This window comes from Schistocerca piceifrons, chromosome 5, assembly GCF_021461385.2.
Source record: "Schistocerca piceifrons isolate TAMUIC-IGC-003096 chromosome 5, iqSchPice1.1, whole genome shotgun sequence".
In the NCBI taxonomy this organism is placed as follows: Eukaryota; Metazoa; Arthropoda; class Insecta; order Orthoptera; family Acrididae; genus Schistocerca; species Schistocerca piceifrons.
This window is the reverse complement of record NC_060142.1, coordinates 670,342,595-670,367,411: the sequence shown is the minus strand read 5'-3', so window position 1 is coordinate 670,367,411 and position 24,817 is coordinate 670,342,595. Positions and strand designations below refer to the sequence as shown.

General features: G+C 39.0%; 1 protein-coding gene across 1 annotated transcript in view; it reads left to right on the top strand.

Moving 5' to 3' along the window:
- Positions 1 to 19,166, top strand: part of LOC124798110 (ceramide transfer protein) — a 204,400-nt gene extending 185,234 nt beyond the window's left edge. Inside the window, exons 9-10 of the mRNA XM_047261367.1 lie at positions 6,399 to 6,531; positions 17,459 to 19,166. Of these exons, the coding sequence (XP_047117323.1) occupies positions 6,399 to 6,531; positions 17,459 to 17,586 (261 nt within the window). The 3' untranslated portion in view covers positions 17,587 to 19,166. The remainder of the gene's footprint in view (positions 1 to 6,398; positions 6,532 to 17,458) is intronic.
- Positions 19,167 to 24,817: the final 5,651 nt, after the last annotated feature.

The following is a 24,817-nucleotide window of genomic DNA, read 5'->3' as shown; positions in this document are numbered from 1 at the left end:
TGGTTAGATCAACAACAATACATCCTCTTTACCATGACGTGTGTAATTGGCCGTGTGCTAAAATAAAGACAGTGTCTGTTCAATACTTACCATAATATGCGGCAAGAACTGTGTGGTTAGTTTTTACTGCTTGTAGATGTTCAACAGTAAACTGTTGTAGCAGTATGTTGATGTTGGCCTGCAAACTTTTAATGAGGCTCCCTCCGCCGTCCATCTAATGTCCCATCTGCACCTAGCTGTGCACCCTCTCCCCACCACATCCCTGCATGCTGCCACAAGTAACCCCTTACCATACCTGACACCATTTCTGTCTGACGCCGCTAGGCACGCGCTGATCGCGTATATTTTGGTATGTGCGTGCTCAGCAGCTCAGTCGGCCTCCATCCGTGACTGGGAATGTCTCTGCGCATTTGGTTTTTTCGGTATTGAAATTTGAAATGTGTGCAGCAATTGAAAATCCCACCAGTTGTGAGGTGTGGTCTGTGATACAGTTTTTGTTGGCAAAAAACCTAGAACCTATAGAAATTTCATCAGGTTACCTTCCATTGGGAAATGGGTGCACTCAGTGACTGTTATGCGATTTATAAATTATAGAGCGCAGCAATCAGTCCACCCCCCTCCCCCCCCCCCCCCCCCCCCTCCCCCTCTCTCTCTCTCTCTAGGTTTTATTACGCAAATCCAAATTTCGGCTAGTGCCTAGCCATTATCAATGATGATTTGTGTAATAAAACCTATGAAAAAAGGATGACTGATTGCTGTGCTCTGTAATCTATAGAAATTTATTGTGAACTGTGCAAAGTGTATGGAAACAACGTAATGAGTGAGTGTTCCATCCAGAAGCGGTGCATTTGGTTAAAAAATGGCTGAACCCATGCAATGTTCATCGTGAAGAGAAAAGTGGACACGTGAGCTTTGTGACTGACGATCTTGTTGCTAAAGTTGATGAAACGATTCGTGAAAACCGTCGCTTCATAATAATGGAGCTTTCGCTTTGTTTTCCACTAGTTTCACGGACTTTGTTGTTCGAAATTGTCACTCAAAAGCTAGGCTACCACAAATTTTGTGCACGATGGGTGCCCAAAATGCTTACAGAGCACCACAGAGAACAGCGAATGGGGGCAACATTGACTTTTCTGGAGGCCTACCACAAACATGGTGTTCATTACTGGGTCAAATGGTAACCAGTGATGAGACTTGGATGCAACATGTCAATTGCGAGACAAAATTACAGTCCATGGAGTGGGGGCACACAAGGTCCCCTCAAAAACCAAGAAAATGTTTGCAAACTGTGTCAGCAAGGAAGTTGATGGCGACATTGTTTTGGGATATGCAAAGTGTGCTTCTTATTGATTTTCTCGAATGTGGAGTAACCATAAATTCTGCCCAGTACTGTCAAACTTTGCACAACCTTAGAAGAGCAGTTCAAAATAAATGTCGAGGAAAGCTTGACGTCCAAAATTTTGTTTTTGCACAACAATGCTCGACCTCACGCAGCAAACCACACTAAAGAACTCATTAATTCATTCAAATGGGATATTTTCCCTCATCCACCCTGCAGCCCTGATCTTGCACCAAGCAACTTCCACTTGTTTCCCAAGATGAAGAACTGGCTTGCACCGCAGCACTTTGATGACAACGCAGAACTCCAGGTGGGTGTGACGCACTGGCTGAAGTCTCAGGTGGCAGAATTTTACAACAAATGTCTTTCGAAGCTTGTCCACTGCTATGATAAGTGCCTCAATGTGTTTGAAGACTATGTGGAAAAGTAGTATGTCAGTCGCTCTTTCAGATTTTTATAATAAAATGTATTTCTTATACTTTGTTTTTCTTTTTAAATGCCAAAACATTCCGTACTTTCTGAATAGCCCTCGTAATTACGTGGCTGATGTTAGCACTGCTGTCCTGTAACCGACTAACATGTATAGTAGATTGTATCAAGTAGCCTGTGTTACAGGTCGCATGAATATTTCACATTTAATTAATCATATTATATTGCCATTATCTTCCTTACAATATTTTAATAAAATTCTTAGGTGCTTCATGTATGTCACTGCAACTATTGGAATATGAAACAATCACTGACGTAAATGTGTCCAGTTGCTATTAACAAGAGAGTAAATTCTAGCCTTTCTTCATGTTATGTTAGTCATCTGTGTAATGAGTGTTCTGCTTTTAAATCTCTGCAATTGTATGAGAATCCAGCAAAAAGTATCAGCCGACATATATACAAAGTTTTGGACTAATGCGAAGAAAATCTGGAATTGCAATTTAGTTTCAAGTACGCTATGTATGTGTACGTACAAATTGAGAAACCTAAACTCTTCCTTTCCTATGCCATTGTACTTATGTCCTTAAATAAGCCACTCACCATATAAAATAGTCCTCTCGTAGTACAAAGTTTTGTGTTGTGGCTCTAACTGTGTAGTGTTGTATCTTGTGTGCTAATTATTAGCACCATAAAAGTAATAACATAGCATTCATAAGCTATGAAATTGTTCGCAGATTCTCATTCACTTATGATTACTTCCATTTGCTCCTTTGTAACGTGATACAGGGGACAAGTAGTGGAGAGGCTGATCTTGAACATCAGCTACCGTATGCATTGGAGGAAAGTGACATACTTCAGTTCTGCCACATGTCTGTGTGCTCCCCTTGCTCGTTGACACTACACTGTCGAACATAGAATTCTGCAGACCAGGATGGAAAAGTGATTTTAGTGTTCCTGGAAACTATGTGATCTCCAAACAGATGTTATACTACTGCTATAGACTGGCACTGAACTAGGTCCTTATGAAACAGGTGTGCTGAATCCCAAAATTTAGTTATGTTTGGAGTCTTGGAGCGAGAAATGGCTGTACCATGTTGACATAATGTTCAGTAATCACAGTGACGGCAGTGCCTCATTCATCGTTAAAAACAAGGACCTTTTACCTTACAATATGACACTGCAACCCATAATGGTTGTTTTCGTATTGTGTAATGTAAGTCGGTGAAGATGCGCGGGGTTTCCTTGAGCCTAGTGATAGAAGTCCAGCTTTTCCATGTAACCACTGAAGTGAATTGAAAAAAGCTTGGTCATTGGACACCCAGACATATTGAATTACAGACTTGATGGAACAATTGTTTGTACCATGTAAAGTTCTTACGGATAAAATTAAAGCGAATGGATTATTCTTTGAGCATGCTAATGCCAGAACTGCACAGACTATGCAAGTTTTCAAACTGAATGAATATGAGTCTTTTCGATGGCAGGCGTACATGCAGACCGTTTGGTGCCAATAGCTGTTTCTTCTGAGCTATTCTTGACTCTTCAAACTTCCAAATTCACATTGCAATTGTGCATTATGGCAGAACATCACACACACAAAAACACACACACACACACACACACACACACACACACACACACACACACACACCTCACCCTCACCCCTCACCCTCCATGTAATGTGCTAAAGTTCGTGAAATCTTCTCGGGTGATCAGCCGAGTAAAGGCGTCGTCTTCTCGCAACGTTTCGAGGGGTTTCGTACCCATCATCTTCAAGCTTGAAGATGATGGGTACGAAACCCCTCGAAACGTTGCGAGAAGACGACGCCTTTACTCGGCTGATCACCCGAGAAGATTTCACGAATGGAATACGCCGAGAAAGTCTCAAATCACATGTGCTAAAGTTGTCTTAGAGCATTGCCACACTACTCATGTCTGTTACAAATGTATCATCTACTTTACTGCACAACAGAGGAGCTGGGGAAATGGGAAGACTATTGACTTATCACCACATCTCTGTAGTGTATTGTAGACAATTACAGCTTTGTTAAAGATCTGAGGAATTTATTTTCTTCACAGAAATTTGCAAAAAAAAAAAAAAAAAAAAAAAAAAAAAAAAAAAAAAAAAAAAAAAAAAAAAAAAAAAATAATAATTTGTGTCATTAGATGAAATGGTATGTTTATTGATATGCCATGCATCATTGCTGGCTGGGTCCAGCTGAGTACGTTTGCCTCTTCCCTACTCCCTTGTTACTACTACTTCCCCCCTTTCTACCACTCCCCTCAACTTACAGTAAGTGCTGCCACCACTTCTTGCTGCTTGCCTAGCAGCTGCTGACGAGAGGCAGGGAAGCATGAGGAGTGGTTTTTTGGATCTGATTCTCAGAGACTGTAGACACAGCGGAAGGAGACGGTGATCATGTGTGCATCAGTGCCTGAGTGATTGTGTGAATGTGTATGTGCTCTCTTTCTGACAAAAGCTGTGGATGAAAATTTAATTGTGATATCGTGATTGCCTTTTCTATGTGCCTGTCTGCGGCTCAGCAATCATCTTTACTGTGAGTTGTTACCTATCCTCACTATTATTGATTCTCGCAGTATTTGAACAAGTTATCTGTTGCATGGATTGATCACTGTGGTCTCATTTGATCAACATTCTGTCTGTGGCTTGTGAATAACCGGCCACACCAATGGATTTCTGTGACCGGCCAAAACTGCAGGCCATTCTGCAGGTATCTGTAATGGATCGGGCCTGCCAATCTGAAGCCATTCAGTCCCACTAATGTGCAGGCCCTGCCGGTCAGATCTAGTCGCACCGATCTCTCTCAGGCCAAGTCTGTCTGTGTGTGTGTGGCGTATAGAAAGTATGGATGACAAGAAGAGAATTCTCAGTCGCTGGTGGTTTCTATTCTATGTACTAATATATTTCTCAAAAGAAAAATCATACAATACCTGTAAAATAATATATATAACATAGCGGGCAATAACTGACAGTAACAAACATAGTAGAACAAACATTTCATTGGCGATCAGCTACAGTGTTGGTTTACACAATTCTTCCACACCATGTACACTTCTTCCAAGAGGCCTACTTTTTTCTGAGGTTACTTCTCAAATCAGTGAAGATATTTTAAATCTGTCTTGCGAACTCCAAAGAAATGCATATCTTGTCACCAAATGTGCTTTGTTTTATTGAAATAAAATAACATCAGTGGTTATAATGAAACAAGTACACTATTTAGCTTGCTTCCTCCATCTAACAATAGTTCATTATAAAAGATGTTGATGTTAGTACTTAAGATTTTTGCTCGCGCCAGGAAACACCATCTGCTTGCAAGTCTTTTTTAGATATTTCCTCATTTGCACCATTGTTTCTTGTGCCATAGCTGCAAAGACAGATTGTCAACTTACGTCTTAAATTGCCCTTGAGATCTCAAAATTTGTGAGGGAAAAATGCTAAAACTTATCTGGAAATTAGGGAAATATCAGGGAATTTCACTTGGGGAAACTTGTGGCAACCCTCATTAGGTCAGCATAAAATGAATATGTTTTACAACAAAAAGATTTTAAGACCTGAAGATAAAAAAGGTGATCTTGGATGGTTTTTAATGTTTTATTTTTTTCATATCCTTATCTATCTCTCTCTCTCTCTCTCTCTCTCTCTCTCTCTCTAATTCCAGTGTATTCCAACACATTACTGTTATCATTAGCTCAAACTTTCTGGAATAATGTTAATTTCTTTCTAGCTTTGTGTATATTTGTGCTCTGCATGCAGAGAACCTACAGTCACTTGCAACTCAAAAATGGTTGGGACCGTCACATTCAATGTATGAGATTCTCAAAATTTTTATTAGTGCCAACTTTTAAATTTTTTCACAGCCGTAATTATGATTCTTGGAAATTTTTTCAGCTGTGGTACACTGGGTATTGTTTAATCTTTTTCATTATACTTAACACAGTGCTATATTGTCTCCACTACAAAATTACAAAGAAGGTGTAACTTTAATTGCAATTGCAGTTCCATCACAACTGGCTGGCAGATTTAGCATGGCACACTTGACCAAAGATTACGAGGATGAAATGCATTGTGGTGAACAGATCACAATCTTACACTTGCCTTTCATCACCAACACTTCTTTTCTGTGAAATCAAGAAATGCATCTGGTGATCATATAGCAGTTAATTACAGATAGCTTTTATTAATGTACTCATCTACATAAATTAATGTTTGCACAGAATTTTTGTGTTTTACAATTGACAGTGTCATAATGATATTCATAAGGAAATAATGAATGCAATACAAGAAATTAGTGACATTCTGGTCACAGTGACCTGCAAAATCATTGACCTCTTCTGCAAAAGGCTCTGACTGTGTACCTTTTGTAACATCTAGGACTTGAGCAATGTACTCATATTCTTTGATGGAAGTTTTTCATTGTAATATGCTTTTTAAATAAACAATTCTCATGAGAGAGTTTATATATTTACAAACTTTTCAATATGCTAGCACTAACTGTCTAAAGCCATCAAAGATTCAGTTTTGTCAGGGAATATTCAAGTCATGGGGTAATTCATTGTTCACAGTTCTCGTGTATGTGTTGTACCCTAACTAGTTTGTTTTCATTTACAGGCAAATACCAGTAAATGTGTACGGATTTATCTGACTGTGTGCCTAGTTTGCCAAACTTTGGTGGATCCACCAAAGGATGATGCCAAGATAACAAGGGATAACATTACATGTAAAGTAACTTACTGTTCAGTAGGTAAGCATCAACACTGAGTGGCTTTCTACTTTGAATTAAATTTGAAAGTATGTAAAAATTGTGGTAAGTTAATTATATTGAATAAGAAAATATTTATAAAAGAGAAATTTAATAGTGATAGCAATGGTGGGCAGAGAAACTTCCTTCTTCAGCTCTTCTGTCTGCATACTGTCAGTGATTGCTTCTGTAATCTTTATAGTACAGTGGTCTCATCTTAAATAATAGTGAAAGGACCTCATAATTGTCTCATACCAACAGTAGACTGGAACTAATAGGGAACAGCAGCATTGCAACACTTGGTCGGACATATTTTTCAGAGATCATACAGGAGAAGAGTTTCATGAAAATAACAAGAATGATTCGCCCCAGGGGGCTCGTCACTCTTAGGCGGGTTCGTGCTTGGCTACCACGGGCCCCCAGCCTCTGCAGCACTTTTTCCCTTACGTGCTGCATGTCTATCCTCTAGCTATTGTTGTTCCCCTCTCTTGGGAAACATGTCTGTGGTATTATTGGGAATGTTCTTCATTCTGTTGCTGACATGCGAACAGTCTATACTTTATTTTTGGCTCCCTTTTCCTTTTTTTGGTTTCCCTTCTCCTCTCGTTCCTCCACTTCGGTGTTCGAGGACCCTCTTTTTTCTTATTCCTCGCTGTACGCTCCTGAAGGCCGCGTAACAGGTGACTGTGTAACGCGTAATTCCCAGCACTGGGTCGGTAGGTAGGGTTCGCACATATTCCCTGGTACAGGCCAGGCCCAGAGAGGCGTGACTGCCTGAGCTGTAACCATCCCAAATTGTCGGTTGGCCCCTCCATCAGGTGTTCAGGAGGTGTGACCTGAGGTCAATCACCTAAGGCGGGTGTGCCCCCTTGTGAAGGGGTCCCCCAGTTGGAAGAAGTTCACCAACGGAGATGATGGCAGTCATGGGGGATTTCCTTGCTATGAGTCAATCATCTTTCCACCCAACGTCTGCAAAACGTAAACGTTATGAGGCTAATGATTCAGAGATCCTTCTCACTGCACCACAGTTCCTTGTGGTCTCACATACTGAAGACGGTCAGTCCTTCACCACGATCAATCCGTTTTTTATCCAGAAAGGTGTTGATGCAATTGCTGGCCCTGTGAAATCCTGCTCCCGTATACAGAATGACACTCTTCTTTTGGAGACAGCTTCTGACTCTCAAACACAACTGCTTGCTGACTCGCTTCTCCACAGTTATCGTGTTCGTGTCGAGGCACATAGAACTTTGAATTCTTTCGGTGGTGTAATTTGCACCAGGCTACTTGATGGTCTAACTGAGGCTGAAATACAGTCTTACTTCTCTGATCAGAGTGTCATTGCTGTCCATCGTGTAATGAAGAAGGTCGATTCCTCCTTGGTGCCCACTCGCACTCTTTTCCTCATCTTTGGCAGGATGGTGCTGCCATCCAAGATCAGAGCAAGCTATAAAATTATCACAGTCTGGCCATACATTCCGAATCTGATGCCCTGTCACCAGTGTCATTGATTCAACCACACTCGAACATCTTGTTGACACCCAGCCAAATGCGTAACCTGTGGCAGGGATGCACGAGGGCAAATGTCTGCTTCCTTCTCCCCACTGTATCAACTGCAATGGCGGCCATATCGCCTCCTCTCGGGATTGTCCCGTTTATCTAGATGAGTGGGCCATTCAAGAGATACGGGTAAAGGAAAAAGTGCCTTACCCAGTAGCTCACAAGTTACTGGCTAGTCACAAACCTTGTGTTCTTGTGTCTGGCATCTATAGTTCTGTTCTTGTTACCACTCGCTCCATGAAGGACATTCCCCAATTTCTGTCTTGACAGCGGCTGATGATGTCATCGTGGACCCTACTGCTATCTCCAACACCTTGGGCCACCATTTTGCAGAAGTTTCGAGCTCTTCCCACTATCACCCTGCCTTCATCCATCAGAAACGAGTGAAGGAGATTCGGATGATACCCTTCTCTTCTCAGAACCATGAGTGCTACAATGCTTCCTTTACTATGAGGGAGCTAGATCATGCTCTCAGTTCATCCCGATCCTCTGCCCCAGGGCCAGACGCCATCCACATTCAGATGATGCAGCACCTCTCTCTTGCAGCCTTCCCAATTGTGTTTTCTGCTCAGACTCACTCAGCGCCCACCAAAGTCTCTGTGCGCTGTACACTGTTCATCCCTTAGTGCAGCGGGCCCAGGAAAACTGTTACTCGCTCACTCTTGGTGGAGCCAATGGCATGTTTCTGTGGGTCTCTGGTCATGTTGGTCTGCAGGAAACGAGGCTGCAGTCCTCGTACCTCAGCCCACGACTACCTATATTCCCTCTGATGATCTCTGTGTTGCTGTCTGTCAGGAGGTGGTGTCCCTTTGGCATTGCCAATGGTCCTTCCTTCACAGGAATAACTTTCAACTTATTAAGCCTCTCCTGGCTTCTTGGACGACCTCCTCTCGACCGCCCCATCGGGAGGAGATTATTTTAACTCAGCTGTGTATTGGGCACTGCCTTTTTAGCCATCATCATTTGCTCAGTGGCACTACCCCACCTCTTTGTACGCATTGAGCCCAAATTTTCAGTGTCTGACACTTCCTGCCGGAATGCCCTTTTTTTTTACTAATTTATGTTCCATCTTGGCTTTGCCTTGTAATTTATCCGTTGTTTTAGTGAATGAGGCGCGGGCTGTCTACCGCTTTTTACTTTTTATCCACCGAAGCAGTAAGGCGAAGGCCATTTAATTTTTAGTTACGGACTTCCATTTTTGTATGTATTGTGTTTTTTAGCCCTCTTTCTACATGCCTCTTTTTAGCTGTCTCCTATTCTATCCGTTGGGACTGACGTATCGTTGTTTCCTTCCTCTCGGTGTTTGTGTTCTATAGTTTTGACTCGGGCACGTATGACCCCAGTTGTTTTATGCGCCCTAAAACAAAATGAAACAAACAAGAATTATTCATTTCTTCAGTTGGGCTGAGCTGAGAAAAGTCCATCATGTTCTTTGATTGTGAAGATTGTTGCCAATGATTTTAGACTGTTATATCAAATGAAATATTAAAAAGGACAAATTTTAGTTTCTGACCTCCACTGCTGGATGGTAGAGTGCATGCAGAAAATAACATGGTCAGTAGATGAGCAGTCAACAACGCAGGTGTGGGGAGAGTGGTAGTGGTGGGGGTTGCGTGCAGGTGTTGCAGGGAAAATGCCAAGCACTAGACTTCTAAACTGAAGCCTACACTGACATTTTGTGTAAATAGTAAATACCTCCCCCCATGAACCATGGACCTTGCCGTTGGTGGGGAGGCTTGCGTGCCTCAGCGATACAGATAGCTGTATCGTAGGTGCAACCACAACGGAGGGGTATCTGTTGAGAGGCCAGACAAACGTGTGGTTCCTGAAGAGGGGCAGCAGCCTTTACAGTAGTTGCTGTGGCAACAGTCTGGATGATTGACTGATCTGGCCCTGTAACACTAACCAAAACGGCCTTGCTGTTGTGGTACTGCGAACGGCTGAAAGCAAGGGGAAACTACGGCCGTAATTTTTCCCGAGGGCATGCAGCTTTACTGTATGATTAAATGATGATGGCGTCCTCTTTGATAAAATATTCCGGAGGTAAAATAGTCCCCCATTCGGATCTCTGGGCGGGAATTACTCAAGAGGACATAGTTATCAGGAGAAAGAAAACTGGCGTTCTACGGATCGGAGTGTGGAATGTCAGATCCCTTAATCGGGCAGGTAGGTTAGAAAATTTAAAAAGGGAAATGGATAGGTTCAAGTTAGATATAGTAGGAATTAGTGAAGTTCGGTGGCAGGAGGAACAAGACTTTTGGTCAGGTGAATACAGGGTTATAAATACAAAATCAAATAGGGGTAATGCAGGAGTAGGTTTAATAATGAATAAAAAAATAAAGTGCAGGTAAGCTACTACAAACAGCATAGTGAACGCATTATTGTGGCCAAGATAGACATGAAGCCCACACCTACTACAGTAGTACAAGTTTATATGCCAACTAGCTCTGCAGATGATGAAGAAATTGATGAAATGTATGATGAGATAAACGAAGTTATTCAGGTAGTGAAGGGAGACGAAATTTTAATAGTCATGGGTGACTGGAATTCGACAGTAGGAAAAGGAAGAGAATTAAATGTAGTAGGTGAATATGGATTGGGGCTAAGAAATGAAAGAGGAAGCCACCTGGTAGAATTTTGCACAGAGCATAATTAATCATAGCTAACACTTGGTTCAAGAATCATGAAAGAAGGTTGTATACATGGAAGAACCCTGGAGATACTAGAAGGTTTCAGATAGATTATATAATGGTAAGACAGAGATTTAGGAACCAGGTTTTAAATTGTAAGACATTTCCACGGGCAGATGTGGACTCTGACCACAATCTATTAGTTATGAACTGTAGATTAAAACTGAAGAAACTGCAAAAAGGTGGGAATTTAAGGAGATGGGAACTGGATAGACTGAAAGAACCAGAGGTTGTACAGTGTTTCAGGGAGAGCATAAGGGAAGAATTGACAGGAATGGGGGAAAGAAATACAGTAGAAGAAGAATGGGTAACTTTGAGGAATGAAATAGTGAAGGCCGCAGAGGATCAAGTAGGTAAAAAAATGAGGGCTAGTAGAAAACCTTGGGTAACAGAAGAGATACTGAATTTAATTGGTGAAAGGAGAAAATACAAAAATGCAGTAAGTGAAGCAGGCAAAAAGGAATACAAATGTCTCAAAAATGAGATCGACAGGAAGTGCAAAATGGCTAAGCAGAGATGGCTAGAGGACAAATGTAAGGATGTAGAGGCTTATCTAACGAGGGGTAAGATAGGTACTGCCTACAGGAAAATTGAAGAGACGTTTGGAGAAAAAGAGAACCACTTGCATGAATATTGAGAACTCAGATGGAAACCCAGTTCTAAGCAAAGAAGGGAAAACAGAAAGATGGAAGGAGTATAGAGGTTCTATACAGGGGTGATGTTCTTGAGGACAATATTATGGAAATGGAAGAGGATGTAGATGAAGATGGAATGGGAGATATGATACTGTGGGAAGAGTTTGACAGAGCACTGAAAGACCTAAGTCGAAAGAAGGCCCCGGGAGTAGACAACATTCCATTAGAACTACTGATGGCCTTGGGAGAGCCAGTCCTGACAAAACTCTACCATCTCGTGAGCAAGATGTATGAGACAGGCGAAACTCCCTCAGACGTCAAGAAGAATATTATAATTCCAATCCCAAAGAAAGCAGGTGTTGACAGATGTGAAAATTACCGAACTATCAGTTTAATAAGCCACAGCTGTAAAATACTAACGCGAATTCCTTACAGACGAATGGAAAAACTGGTAGAAGCCGACCTCGGGGAAGATCAGTTTGGATTCTGCAGAAACGTTGGAACACGTGAGGCAATGCTTACCCTACGACTTATCTTAGAGGAAAGATTAAGGGAAGGCAAACCTACGTTTCTAGCATTTGTAGACTTAGAGAAAGCTTTTGACAATGTTGACTGGAATACTCTCTTTCAAATTCTGAAGGTGGCAGGGGTAAAACCGGGGAGAGAAAGGCTATTTACAATTTGTACAGAAACCAGATGGCAGTTATAAGAGTCGAGGGGCATGAAAGGGAAGCAGTTGTTGGGAAGGGACTAAGACAGGGTTGTAGCCTCTCCCTGATGCTATTCGGTCTGTATATTGAGCAAGCAGTAAAGGAAACAAAGTAAAAGTTCGGAGTAGGTATTAAAATCCATGGAGAAGAAATAAAATCTTTTGAGGTTCGCCGATGACATTGTAATTCTGTCAGAGACAGCAAAGGACTTGGAAGAGCAGTTGAACGGAATGGACAGTGTCTTCAAAGGTGGGTATAAGACAAACATCAACAAAAGCAAAACGAGGATAATGTAATGTAGTCGAATTAAGTCGGGTGATGCTGATGGAATTAGATTAGGAAATGAGACACTTAAAGTAGTAAATGAGGTTTGCTATTTGGGGAGCAAAATAACTGATGATGGTCAAAGTAGAGAGGATATAAACTGGCAGTGGCAAGGAAAGTGTTTCTGAAGAAGAAAAATTTGTTAACATCGAGTATAGATTTAAATGTCAGGAAGTCATTTCTGAAAGTATTTGTATGGAGTGTAGCCATATATGGAAGTGAAACATGGACGATAAATAGTTTGGACAAGAAGAGAATAGAAGCTGTCAAAATGTGGTGCTACAGAAGAGTGCTGAAGATGAGATGGGTAGATCACATAACGAGGAGGTATTGAACAGAATTGGGGAGAAGAGGAGCTTGTGGCACAACTTGACTACAAGAAAGGATCGGTTTTGTAGTGCATGTTCTGAGGCAGCAAGGGATCACTAATTCAGTACTGGAGGGCAGTGTGGAGTGTAAAAATCGTAGAGGGAGACCAAGAGATGAATACACTAAGTAGATTCAGAAGGATGTATGTTGCAGTAAGTACTGGGAGATGAAGAAGCTTGCACAAGATAGAGTTGCATGGAGAGCTGCATCAAACAATTCTCAGGACTGAAGACCACAACAACAACCACTTCAAACAAAATAGTGAAGCATTGAACATGTACCATGCATACCATATTAATTGTGATTCAGAATTTGAAGCACTTCCTGTTAGATACAAACTCATTTCACACTGGGTGATATGTAGCATGTGAAATGCAATATTGTTCTTGTAGAATATTTCTCTTGATCACATAATCATATTCTCCTCAAGGAGATGATGCAAACACCGATAACCGTGTTCTCTCCAGTATGATGAATTGTGAAATATGTTTAGACCATGGTTTTAAAAAATCATATAAATCATCATCTCTACATTTATTACACAATGAGTAGTGGTTGTGTCAATATTTTCTACATTGTTTTATAGACAGTTTTATTCTAATGTGGTATTTTTGTCCTGTCCACATTCTTGAGACATTTCCAGTTCTTTATTGCAATAGATTGTACTAGTTTGGGCTTCTCTGAAGTCTCTTTCAGCATTTCTCTGGGTATTTTTTCCCTCTAATAGAGGTGCAGCTGCTTTCAATTACATCCACTGTCTGACATTTTTGAGGTTGAAAACTTTCTGTGTACTGTTTACCTTTCCAGTAGAGGTTCGGTAATTAGAGACTACATGACAAAATCTTCACAGCCAACTGTTTCAGGCTTTGTGCTGCAGTAGTCTAAATTGTATGAATAAAAAGTTCATTAAACCATTATGATTTTTCACTCTTTATTTTACCTCCTTTACAAGCTCTTTAGATGATGATTTTGTGTCTATTCAAAAACCACTATTAACTTTTTGTTCTTGCAAACATTTATAAGATAGTTGAATAACTGTTGTGCTGTATTCCATAGTTTTGCTATGTCTTTACTAGGCATTTTATAATTAGTTCCGAATACATACAATTTTGATTCAAACATTCACATGGATACCACTTTTGTTTTCAATTTATATCCAGTTATCATCTGGCAAAATTTGTTTATTACACATTTTACTTTCTCTTCACATTGTCAATTTACTGCAGTATGTTGTGTGGTCCATTTAACAACACTTGTCACTTAGTAGATTTCTTCATGTTATTGGACAGATTCTCTGCATAGTATTGTAATGTGTCTTACATATTCAATCCATTCTTAGTTTATGTAACTGATAAATTACTAGCCTGTAACTGGTAAATTACTAGCCCAGTCAAAAGCAGGTAGCAGAAACTTGGAAAATCCATATCAGTTTTTGAAGTATGTTTCCCATGCACTTGCAGTGATTTCTGAACTTGCTTTCAGTGGAAGTTATGTTATCTTATCAGTTGTCACAGTTGGCTTTCATGCTTTTGACTTTCAAATCATTTCTTAAAACTACTTAACTAAATATTGAGTTTCTTAAGAACTTGACTCGTGTACACCCAGTAAAGATCTGTTGAACCTTTCTCTCTGTGTGATCAGCCTACTACTTCAGAAACAATTATATATATTGTGGGTATTCTATTAAAGAGAGAAATGATCTGCCCCTACCAAAGAAAGTGCAATGTGTTCTATATATGTCAAAGTTTTAACATAATTTAGGCACTGCTTTAATGAACTGGAGATAAGATGAATGAATTGTTATTCCTGTAGTTCATCTGGCAGTTAATTTGGCCTCCACTGCTCAAGATTATTACATTACATTTTTATTGGTCCTTTTGATCATTTGTTGTACAAGGTATACAATGTGATATTGGACAAGTCATTGTGATTTACAGTACACGTTTTTAAATCATCAAGAATTTACATTGATTTAGGCTTAATATTATCACAACTGAAGGTTAAGCTTCCATACATTATATTTAACCTTGGCACTAAATTTTTATATTTCGAGATATTCATCTATACTGTAATAACATTTTTGCATTATGGACAGCAGTTTTAAATTTTGATGTGTCATTTATTGTTTTAATGTTTGTAGGTAGCCTATTGTATTTTCTGTTTCCAGTTTGCAGTGGTCCATTATGTTTTAGTGTTGTGTGTGCATGTTGAACATGTATGTCCTGCTTTCTCCTTGTGTTATACAGGTGGATACTTTGGTTGGTTGACACAAGATTGTTGCTATTGTCTAAGATTTTCCTTAAAAATACAATTACTTGTAAATCTAGCTAACATTAATTTAGTAATGGAAAATCCAAATGGAATAATGTTAATATTATGAAAAGAATAGATTGCTACTCACCATGCAGTGGAGATGTTGAGTCGCAGAGAGGCACAACAAAAGGACTGCTAAACAAGTAATCTTTCAGCCAAGAGGCATTTGTCTGGATTACACACACACACACACACACACACACACACACACAAAATGTTAAACAAGACAGCTTTCAGCCAAAAGGCTTTCTTCTGGAGTAGACAACACACACACACACACACACACACACACACACCTTCTCAACTGGCTTCAGCAACCCGTGTGTGTGTGTGTGTGTGTGTGTGTGTGTGTGTGTGTGTGTGTGTGTGTGTGTGTGTGTGTCTATAAGTCAACATCTCCACCGTATGATGAAATAGCAATCTATCTTCTTCATAATGTTAACATAAAAAACTGAGCTATCAGAGAACAAAAACCAGAAACCTCTCGAGACCACATTTTCTGGGAAGTCAGTGTCAAAGGTGACTGTAAATCATAATAAAACTAAAAATGAAAAACTCCTGCCAGATCAAAACTGTGTGCTGGATTAGGATTTGAACCCAGAACCTCGCTTTTAGTGAGTTCTGATCTTATTGAGTGAGCCATCCGAGTGTGACCTACAACTCTCCGTCACCTCTCCTACCTTCCCAACTTTGCAGAAGCTCTCCTCCATACCTTGCTGGACTGGCACTTCTGGAAGAAAGGGTATTGCAAAGAAGTGGATTAGCCATAGCCTAGAGGTCTTGGAAAGTGAATCTTTCTCTCTGCTGCAGAGTGCATCGTTTTGAAACTTCCCATCAGGTTAAAAGGGTGGTTGAACCTATACCCACATCTTTTGAGTGCAATGCTCTTACCAACTTAGCTAACCAGGCATAACTCAGCCTTCAAATGGCAAAATGCCTGGGTAAAGTCCTGATCCAGTATTTACCTTTGCTAGAAAGTGTCAAGTTAAGGGTATTGCAATGCGTAAAGAGAGTCATTCTAGAAGACAGACTTTTAGCTTGAATACGAAACAAATGGCAAATGTAAAACCTTACAGTGGAATAAGAAGTTGAGTCTTTGCTCATTCAATCAAATTTGTTATTGATGTGTGACTCCATGCTTCAGTCATCTATCTCATGAGCCCTCTGTAACCTGTTCCCCACATGGAAGGAAGGCAGATTAATTTTCCTTTAATCTTGAGGTCATTAGACATGGAGATCAAGCTCTGGGTGGGAAGGATGCGGAAGGAAATCAACAGTGTCCTTTTCATAGAAACTGTTGTGTCATTTGCCTTACGTGAATTTTAGAAATCACACAAACCTAACTATGGAGGTCTTGGCAGGGACTTGTGTCTGTCCTGTTTAAAGCGAAATTAGTGTGCTAAGTACTGTTCGACTTTCCTCCGTACCCAGGTAGAAAAAGTATACCAGACGACAAGTTAATTGTGACTGTTACTTATTGCAGTAAATCTTTGATTCAGTATTTTATATGTATGTATAAAAACTTATTGCTGAGGCCAGTTGCCTGAAAGGGATGTGAATGCTCCTGACTAGAAGGAAATCTGCTTTCAAGTTGCAGTCTTGGCACAAATTTTCAATTTTCTCCTCAGGTGCCTATGGTAGTGAAATTAAGAGTATATTATTATTAAACTTCTTGGAAGATTAAAACTTTATAGTCAACCAGTACAAAAACTGGATGTGGTATGTTTACCTTATTCAGACAACAATTTGCCATCAAGCAGCCGGAACATGTCTGGTCTGGCTCAGAGCTATCCAGATCTTTCTCATGGGGGAATTTTAATAATCATCACATCTGCCACAGTCAATATGAAATACACATTCTAAGAAATATACTCCTTCTCCTCACTGTAACATTCTAAATTAGAACCTGTCTTAGTTTTTATTATTTCAGAAGTATTATGGTGTTAGAACAAAAACGTATGGACAAGCAAACATATCAGTGTTATGTACATAATTAAGAAAGATTATCCATTTCATTTAATGATGATATAATTCCACAAATTGTGCATTTGAAGAATACACATTCATAAAATTTGTTAGTTAGCTCCATAAGCTCTTTTTCTCATGATATGTTAATAAGATCCATAGTATATTTTTCATATACTATTGTTTTATTGCTCTGTTAATCAGATCCCAAGTAAATTTTTCATACACGCAGACATTCATTAGAATTTTAGTTATGTGTATGTTAAGTTTGATAGTTGACTTCAGTTTATTCTTTGACAGAAAATCCAGTGTGTACTCGATAATAGCTATTCCATATAACAGTATTAACTTTTGTGTTGGTAAACAGTGAATCCTGGAGGCTGGGCACCAGCATCAGTGCTGAGGGCTGTATACAAGCGGGAGTACCCAAAGTTCCTGAAACGTTTCACGTCGTATGTCGCCGACCAGTGCAAAGATAAACCTATCATGTTCTGAATGTGAAACAAACATAAAAAAGAAACAGAATATTTTGTTATGGTCTAGAGAGTTACATATTGTAAATGCATTATAGAAGTTTACATAAATATGTTACCTGCCATAAATATATTTTTTAAAATATCTTTTTTCTGCTTGTATTTTTCTCATGCTGTATAGACACTTTTTTTTTTTTTCATTTTGTATCCCGTGTTATTTAAAGAGGTACATTTTTTCTGTCTGAGTTAATTGTGTTGTTAAAGAACTTATTGTATTTAAAGTTACTGAGTCATTTGGATGGGCCATCGATTGGAAGAAATGAAATATTATGCTACTGTGCTGTTGCTGTACCTTGTGCCTTGCTTTCATGCTGTTTAATCTGTTGTGAACATTGATCTCTTCCATTTACTTCAGTTCTACTTACTCTGTGCTCTTTCGGGTGTATTAACTGAGAGATACCAAAGATGTCAATTTAAGCATTTACAGGTGTTTATTTTCCCCTTACTGATATCTACTTTTTTGAGACATCTCGCATTTATTAGTATATATTGTTAGATTTTTTTGCATAAGAACATAAAATTGTCACTTTCCACTTGATTTATTCCATATCTTAAATTTCAAAAAAAGTTGTTGTCTGAGTGATTGTTGGTAAAAATTACCTTAAAATGCACTTACATTTTCTGATTTGTTACTTTAGGCATTTGGCTCTGAAATATCCCATCGTGCACGCACATTAATTTATAATTGGGCATATTCTGTATTTATTAGTGTGTCATTATGTGAACTCACGTGGAAAATAACAGGTTGATTAATTTCAGGCAGACAGCTTGCACATACTTCTATGCCAACAAAATAAATTAAATTATGTTAAAAAAGGTGTAAAATATTTTTGCACAAGGGAAGTGTATAGTCTTCCATTTTGTGTATAAAGAATTGTAAACAAGTTAAATGGTACAGTTGTTTATATTACTTACTTTATGGAATTACTTGTATCTCGATGTACATAATTGCAATGAAAATTTATTGTAAATGCCATTATAGCAGGACTGTTGTAAGTGATTGTGGCATTTCCCAGGGCAGGTGATGTGTGATGGATGTAGTGGTTGCTACAACTTAAAATTATATTTGTTGAAGTGTTCTTCAGTTTGTTTCTAGAGTTTGGAAGATGTTTTTTGTGATTATAAGGTTGGTCTTGGATTGGCATTTGCCAATAAGACTGTCACGTTGTCTACATGTTGGTACAGATTTGCAACTAAGCTTTGTGGGTAAAGTTATTTTTGTATGCCATTTGGCAGTATTAAATGCATATGGTCTACTGACTGATGTAAATAATGTACGATGACATAATTAGATCTTTGCCGTGCTGAAACATACATATGTATAAATCTAGTCAGAATAATGTAAGGGACAGCACCTATTTTTTCCCATAATTGTTTATTCTTTGATGATTTTGTAGCATATTTCAGTGTTTGGATTAAATAAGTAGACACTTTAGTATCAAATCAACTTCATGCAATTTTTGCCAAATTGTTCATTTTTGTGTGGAAATCTTGCGATATTATGGAACAGTAATTGTTTTATGAAATGTGGGTTTTTTCTTTTTTATAAAAAAGATATTTTTCTATTAAACAACTGTTTACTGAAGCTTTTAGTTTTTAAACAAATACTGCTGAATCAACTTTTTCATCATGTAGCACACACTGAGTCTGCTTTTGAACATTTAGCAAGCCTAATGCTGAAAACATTTTGTTACACTGAGAGAATCAACTGGAAAACAAACAATTAAGTCAGTGATCAGATTGATTACAAATGAAACTACTTCTTCTTCTTCTGCCCCCCCCCCCCCCCCCCCTCACTTGCAGTGTTCTTTCGTGGGTATCAGGAGATACAGAAGTAGATTTTAATTGTTTCTTTATCCCTCTGTCGTCTATTTCTATATCTACCATTTTCTCATCTGTACGGCAATCTAGAGAAGGAACTACAGTGCAGTCTTCCTCCGTGAAACAGCTTTGGAAAAATACATTTAGTATTTCGGCCTTTAGTCTGTCATCCTCTGTTTCAGTACCATTTTGGTCATAGAGTGTCTGGACGTTTTGTTTTGATCCACCTACTGCTTTGACATAAGGGATTATGTGTCCATTCTGCAAGCATCATGGAACCCTTTTTATATATATTATCTATCTCTCATACACACAGGGGGGGGGGGGGGTTCCATAAAAATGCAATTTTTAATTTAATAACAAAAAATACAATTTATTTAAAAATTGGTAGTATTATTATATCAGTATGAAACACAAAGGCTGCGATTAAACATGAAAGAAAATATCAGGCAAATGTCGTGGCTTCGTCTGCATGCTTCCACTCTACAGATAAAATTTTTGACAACTAGAGCAAAGTTCCTCTTGAATTTGACCCATGACACATCTAATTTCTGCCTTGAGTTAATGGATGGTTCATGGATTGTTCACATAAAACAAGATTTGACACACCCCTTAAAAAAAAACAACCAAAAAAAAAAAATATCCACAGTGACAAATCACACAATCTAAGTGGACAGTTCTGGTCACCATTGTGAGAGGTGAGACGAGCAGGGAATCTTTCTCTCACCTAACTGTTTGTTTCAACAGCACTGTGGCAGGTTGTCCATCATGTTGAAACCACACATTCCACATTCAGTACTTGCAATTGTGGCCATAAAAACTGTGCAGTCATGTGGCAATAACAATGCCGAGTCAGTGTCACATCTGAGTAGTGAGGTGGGTATTTAGACTGGTGGCCTCTCAAATGCAAATCCAATGTCTTAATCGCTGTTCCAACACATTTATGCCATATTTACTCAGGAATTTATCTCAAGATCTGGTGTAGAACTCCAGTTTTACAGAATTCAGTGTTGCTGACTTGGCTCAAAAGCTAACTCAATGGTAAAGCTATAGAGAAACACAGAATTTACACTTAGGATGCCACTCTTTTTCTGACGATATTGAATCGAGGCAATAAGTCTTCAGTGATACACCACAACACTGAGGAGAGGAAAGGTTTAACAGTTAAACTGTTTTTTTTTTTTTTTTTTGCATTAAGTAATTCAGCACAACAGCTGCTTAAAGAGTCTATCCTGAACTGTATTGAAATTATTCCTTGCCTGTTCCTTTCTAGAACTCAAGTTCTTCAAGCATTTCAGCTCTACATCTTCATTTACGTGTACTGTCTTTATTCGATTAGGTATATTTTTTGTTCAAAGAACCACAATAGAGAGATCCTCAAGGATATAAAAAATGTAATAAAACAAAAATACTTGTTTCCAAAAAGAGAGATGTTAATTATATTTTCATGTAAGGGTTAATAACAAACTTGTAATAAAAAATGTAGTTGTATTATACAGTGAGGTGCATAAGAGAATTCTTAGGCTCTTGCAGCCGTGCATCATGAGAGAAAATTGATCTTCAGCAGTACATCACATTATTGCACTACAGATGTGCAAAAATTAGGTTTCGTGAATCACATAATTTGTTGTTGTTAATAATATGGACGTCAGTCGGTTGTATTAAGAAATTTGTCAGTGACGTAGAGAGAGCTAGCCACCAATAAATCTTTTTGGCAGATAGTACACAGAACACTAGAATAATTTTCCCCACATCCTGGCCATTTCATGTATAGTACACGGAAGAAAGACTGTATGTGCCATTCTGTATGAGCTGAAATTTCTTTAATTTTACAGGTACAACCATTATGCAAGACATGTTGGTTTCTCAACTTATGTGGGCTCTCAATTCTGAGTGTGTGGTAAACAGCACAATCTCAGACTAGAGTCTGTTGAAAAGCTGAAGATATGTCCATAATATTTTTTTCCCAGGGATTCACAACATTTACCAGGTTCCACGCAGAAAGGAATGTAGGCACTTAGTAAAGGTGATGAAGCAGTACCCTAGTTTTCCCCATCCACCTATCCTGAAGTACAGTAAGGCATCTTTGTTTGTCAGAGCAAAATATATTGTGAAGGCTAGTTGGGGAGAAATGGAAAGAATATTTTATTGTATGGGAATCAGTCGCCAGGCAGCATGTAGATTTGGAAGTGCAAGGATAGTCAGAGACTATATATGTACTACGTGTTGGTACCTATTGGGGGCGTACCTTGTGTCATGACTGGGGCTCTGCAGAAATTACGATATGAAATGAAGAGAGCCAGAAAACTCTACCAGAGAACAAAGAATCCGCTGTACAGATAAATATATGTAGATGACACTTAAAAGAAAGTACAGAGAATAAGCACAATAATAGGGACAAAATGTGGAAACTAATCCAGAAATGGGTTCCTTGGGAATAGCACATAAAGTAGTTGGTGATAAGATATGGTCATCGGCAATCTGTTTCTCACTAGAATGAAATTGAGGGACAGTAACGGAAAACAAGAAACAGCCAGTGCTCCTGCCAATGACAACACTGATTCTTGATAATGTAGGAGGAGGCAAGACTGAAGATATGCACAGTTTATGAGCATTGTTAAAAGTAAGCTATTTAAACAATAAGTTTATTTACCCCTAATGAGATCCCTCCTTCCTCTGCTCAACCTTTGGAAAATCTGTTACTCCAAACTTTCTCTGTATTTCATGAAGTCAAGTAGCAGGTTCTGTATGTTAATGTGCTGCTTAAATACTGTACACACATTTTAAATTCTGATCTGATATGTTCTTATACTAGTATTTTTGCAATGTATTTGAGACTGAATGTACACGACTTAGTGATGAAGTATATCTGCAACCTTCCCACTTCTTTTACACGAGTCGACTTACATTGTAAATGTGCAGCCGATCTTCTTCGCTGGTTAGACGGCTGCTGGAATCTCTTATAACTTCTTCTCCGGAGAATGATGTTAGTTAAAGGAACATATAGGACTCTCTCTACTTGTGAAATAAATAGGTACTCAAAGAAATAGTTTTAGTTCACTGTCGTTATATTTCAACTTCCATAAAGAACAGCTTGTCATTTCTCACATAAATATTTGAGTTCTTGTAAGTCGCATATGTCGTCTCCCATTCGACACCGTTAAGTTACATTTACAACGGAGCTGGTTTAACAATTACATCTCTATTACACAGATATCAGAAACATGTCTTGCCTCTAGCAAGTCCAAGTTAAGAATCTCTAAAAAGTCTTCTCAACTCAACTGTTCTTTTATCACTAACAATAGTCACCATTACAAAACAGCACAGAGTAACACAGAAGTTCCTTGGTTCTTTCGTGTGCTTTCACTACGACTTCTGTGGATCGACCAACAGGTACTTGTTGGTGCCATTCAACCACCGTGTCTACAATCTTCTCACGAAAACTTCAGACCTGCACACACAGACAGATAACGTGCACCTAAAATATCGTGTGTTCGAGATGGTGGAAGGCCGAATTTACACAGAAATTCTCAAATCATCCCCCTCCCCCTCAGATCAAACATGCGATATTTTATACATTATCATTATGTACATTAATATCACACACAATAACAATTCACATACTAACAGTATACATTTCTTTTCTTTCAATAACCATGAATAAACTTTTGCTTACTATTTAGCTATTCTTTTCTAATTTTCTTTGATAATAAAATGTGAGCATTTCACTCAAGGTTTTAGTCATCTCTTTTAATATCTAGGAACCATGGGGGCTATATTTTCCTTTTTCTCTTTTTTCTGCTATCTTTACAATCGTAACCTCCAGGTGTTCATGACACATGAGTAATCTACTTGTTCTCACCTTTTTTACTACCTTTCCTAAGTATGTAGTCATTCATTGTCTGTTGTAGTTTAGTGGAACCCTTGGCTACATGAAAGTGTTCTTTTTGATACTCGTAAACTTACATAAAACGTAATAATGCTCTTTGTGCATAGAATTCATACCTTCCAGGATCATGGCAGCCGGAGTGGCCGAGCAGTTCTAGGCGTTACAGTCTGGAACCGTGCGACCGCTACGGTCGCAGGTTCGAATCCTGCCTCGGGCATGGATGTGTGTGATGTCCTTAGGTTAGTTAGGTTTATGTAGTTCTAAGTTCTAGGGGACTGATGACCTCAGATGTTAAGTCCCATAGTGCTCAGAGCCATTTGAACCATTTCCAGAATAATTCCTATAAAATGTGTGACTTCTATCACGATACTGTCCCCTTCTGCTAGGATCAGTACCTATACCTTGCCTGTGGGTTGACCATATGAGTGCACTTCCTCTTTCCCTTCTGGTAGGTAAGCCCCTTTATAAAACATTCCTATTTTTTAGGCCACAGGCCGTCCTATCTGCCCTATATATTTAGCAAATGCGAGGTACGCCACCCTTATCCTTTCTGAGTGGGCCTCATGGTTCATTACCGCAGTATATGTTCCCATGTATACTATAATTAAGTATTTTCTGGTAAAGCTACAAATCTACTCTACACTTTGCATATACTTCTTAATACTTCATGTAATCCCTAGAGTCCTCAACTTCTATACTCTTAGTAGATACTACGTCTACCTGTAGTTTTCAAGTCCTACTATCCTACAGTTCATCAGAGCATTTATTAAACTGACATTCCTTAATGATTATCACAATTAATTCCTCTCTGGCTTAAGTTCTCTTTCATTACTCACACCTCCTCCTTATATATACTCTATGTGAAATCATCACAGTTTTATATATATATGTGTGTGTGTGCGTTTCCCTGTGTACCTGGCCGTACTATCATTGCGACAGATTTCTAATATGTAATTTTAATGTTTGTGTTGAAATCTAATTTTGTGTGTATGCGGATGTGTGTTCGTGTAGTCTGATTCTTCAGCCTTCTTATCTGAAGATAAGATTTAGGTTATTAGAAACAACGGAAACTAGGAAGGACTTCTGCGATAAAAGTAGGTGCATATGGAAAGGGGAAAAATGGATAGGTCGTCAAATGAGAAGTAAGAAAGGAAATAAATAGAATGAAGATAGCCCCCAAAGAAAGGAAACTCTTCCCACCACCCTTCCCCAGGATCCCCACTTCGCAGGTACTTGAGCGAGACGCCAGAGGAGATTTGGTGTTACATTGTCTCGTACAGAACGGACATTTCCACCTTCACCCTTGAGGTCCCTGAAGGAAATCTTAGCCACCTTACGGATATGGCAAATGAAGGATAAGGCACACTTGTTTGTGACGGTTGTTTGAAAGGTGTGGTGTGTGTGTTTTGTGTTAGTCATGATTTGTGTGTTCTCATTAACCATGCTTTTATCCATAATACCCACCCCTTTCAAAACTGATACA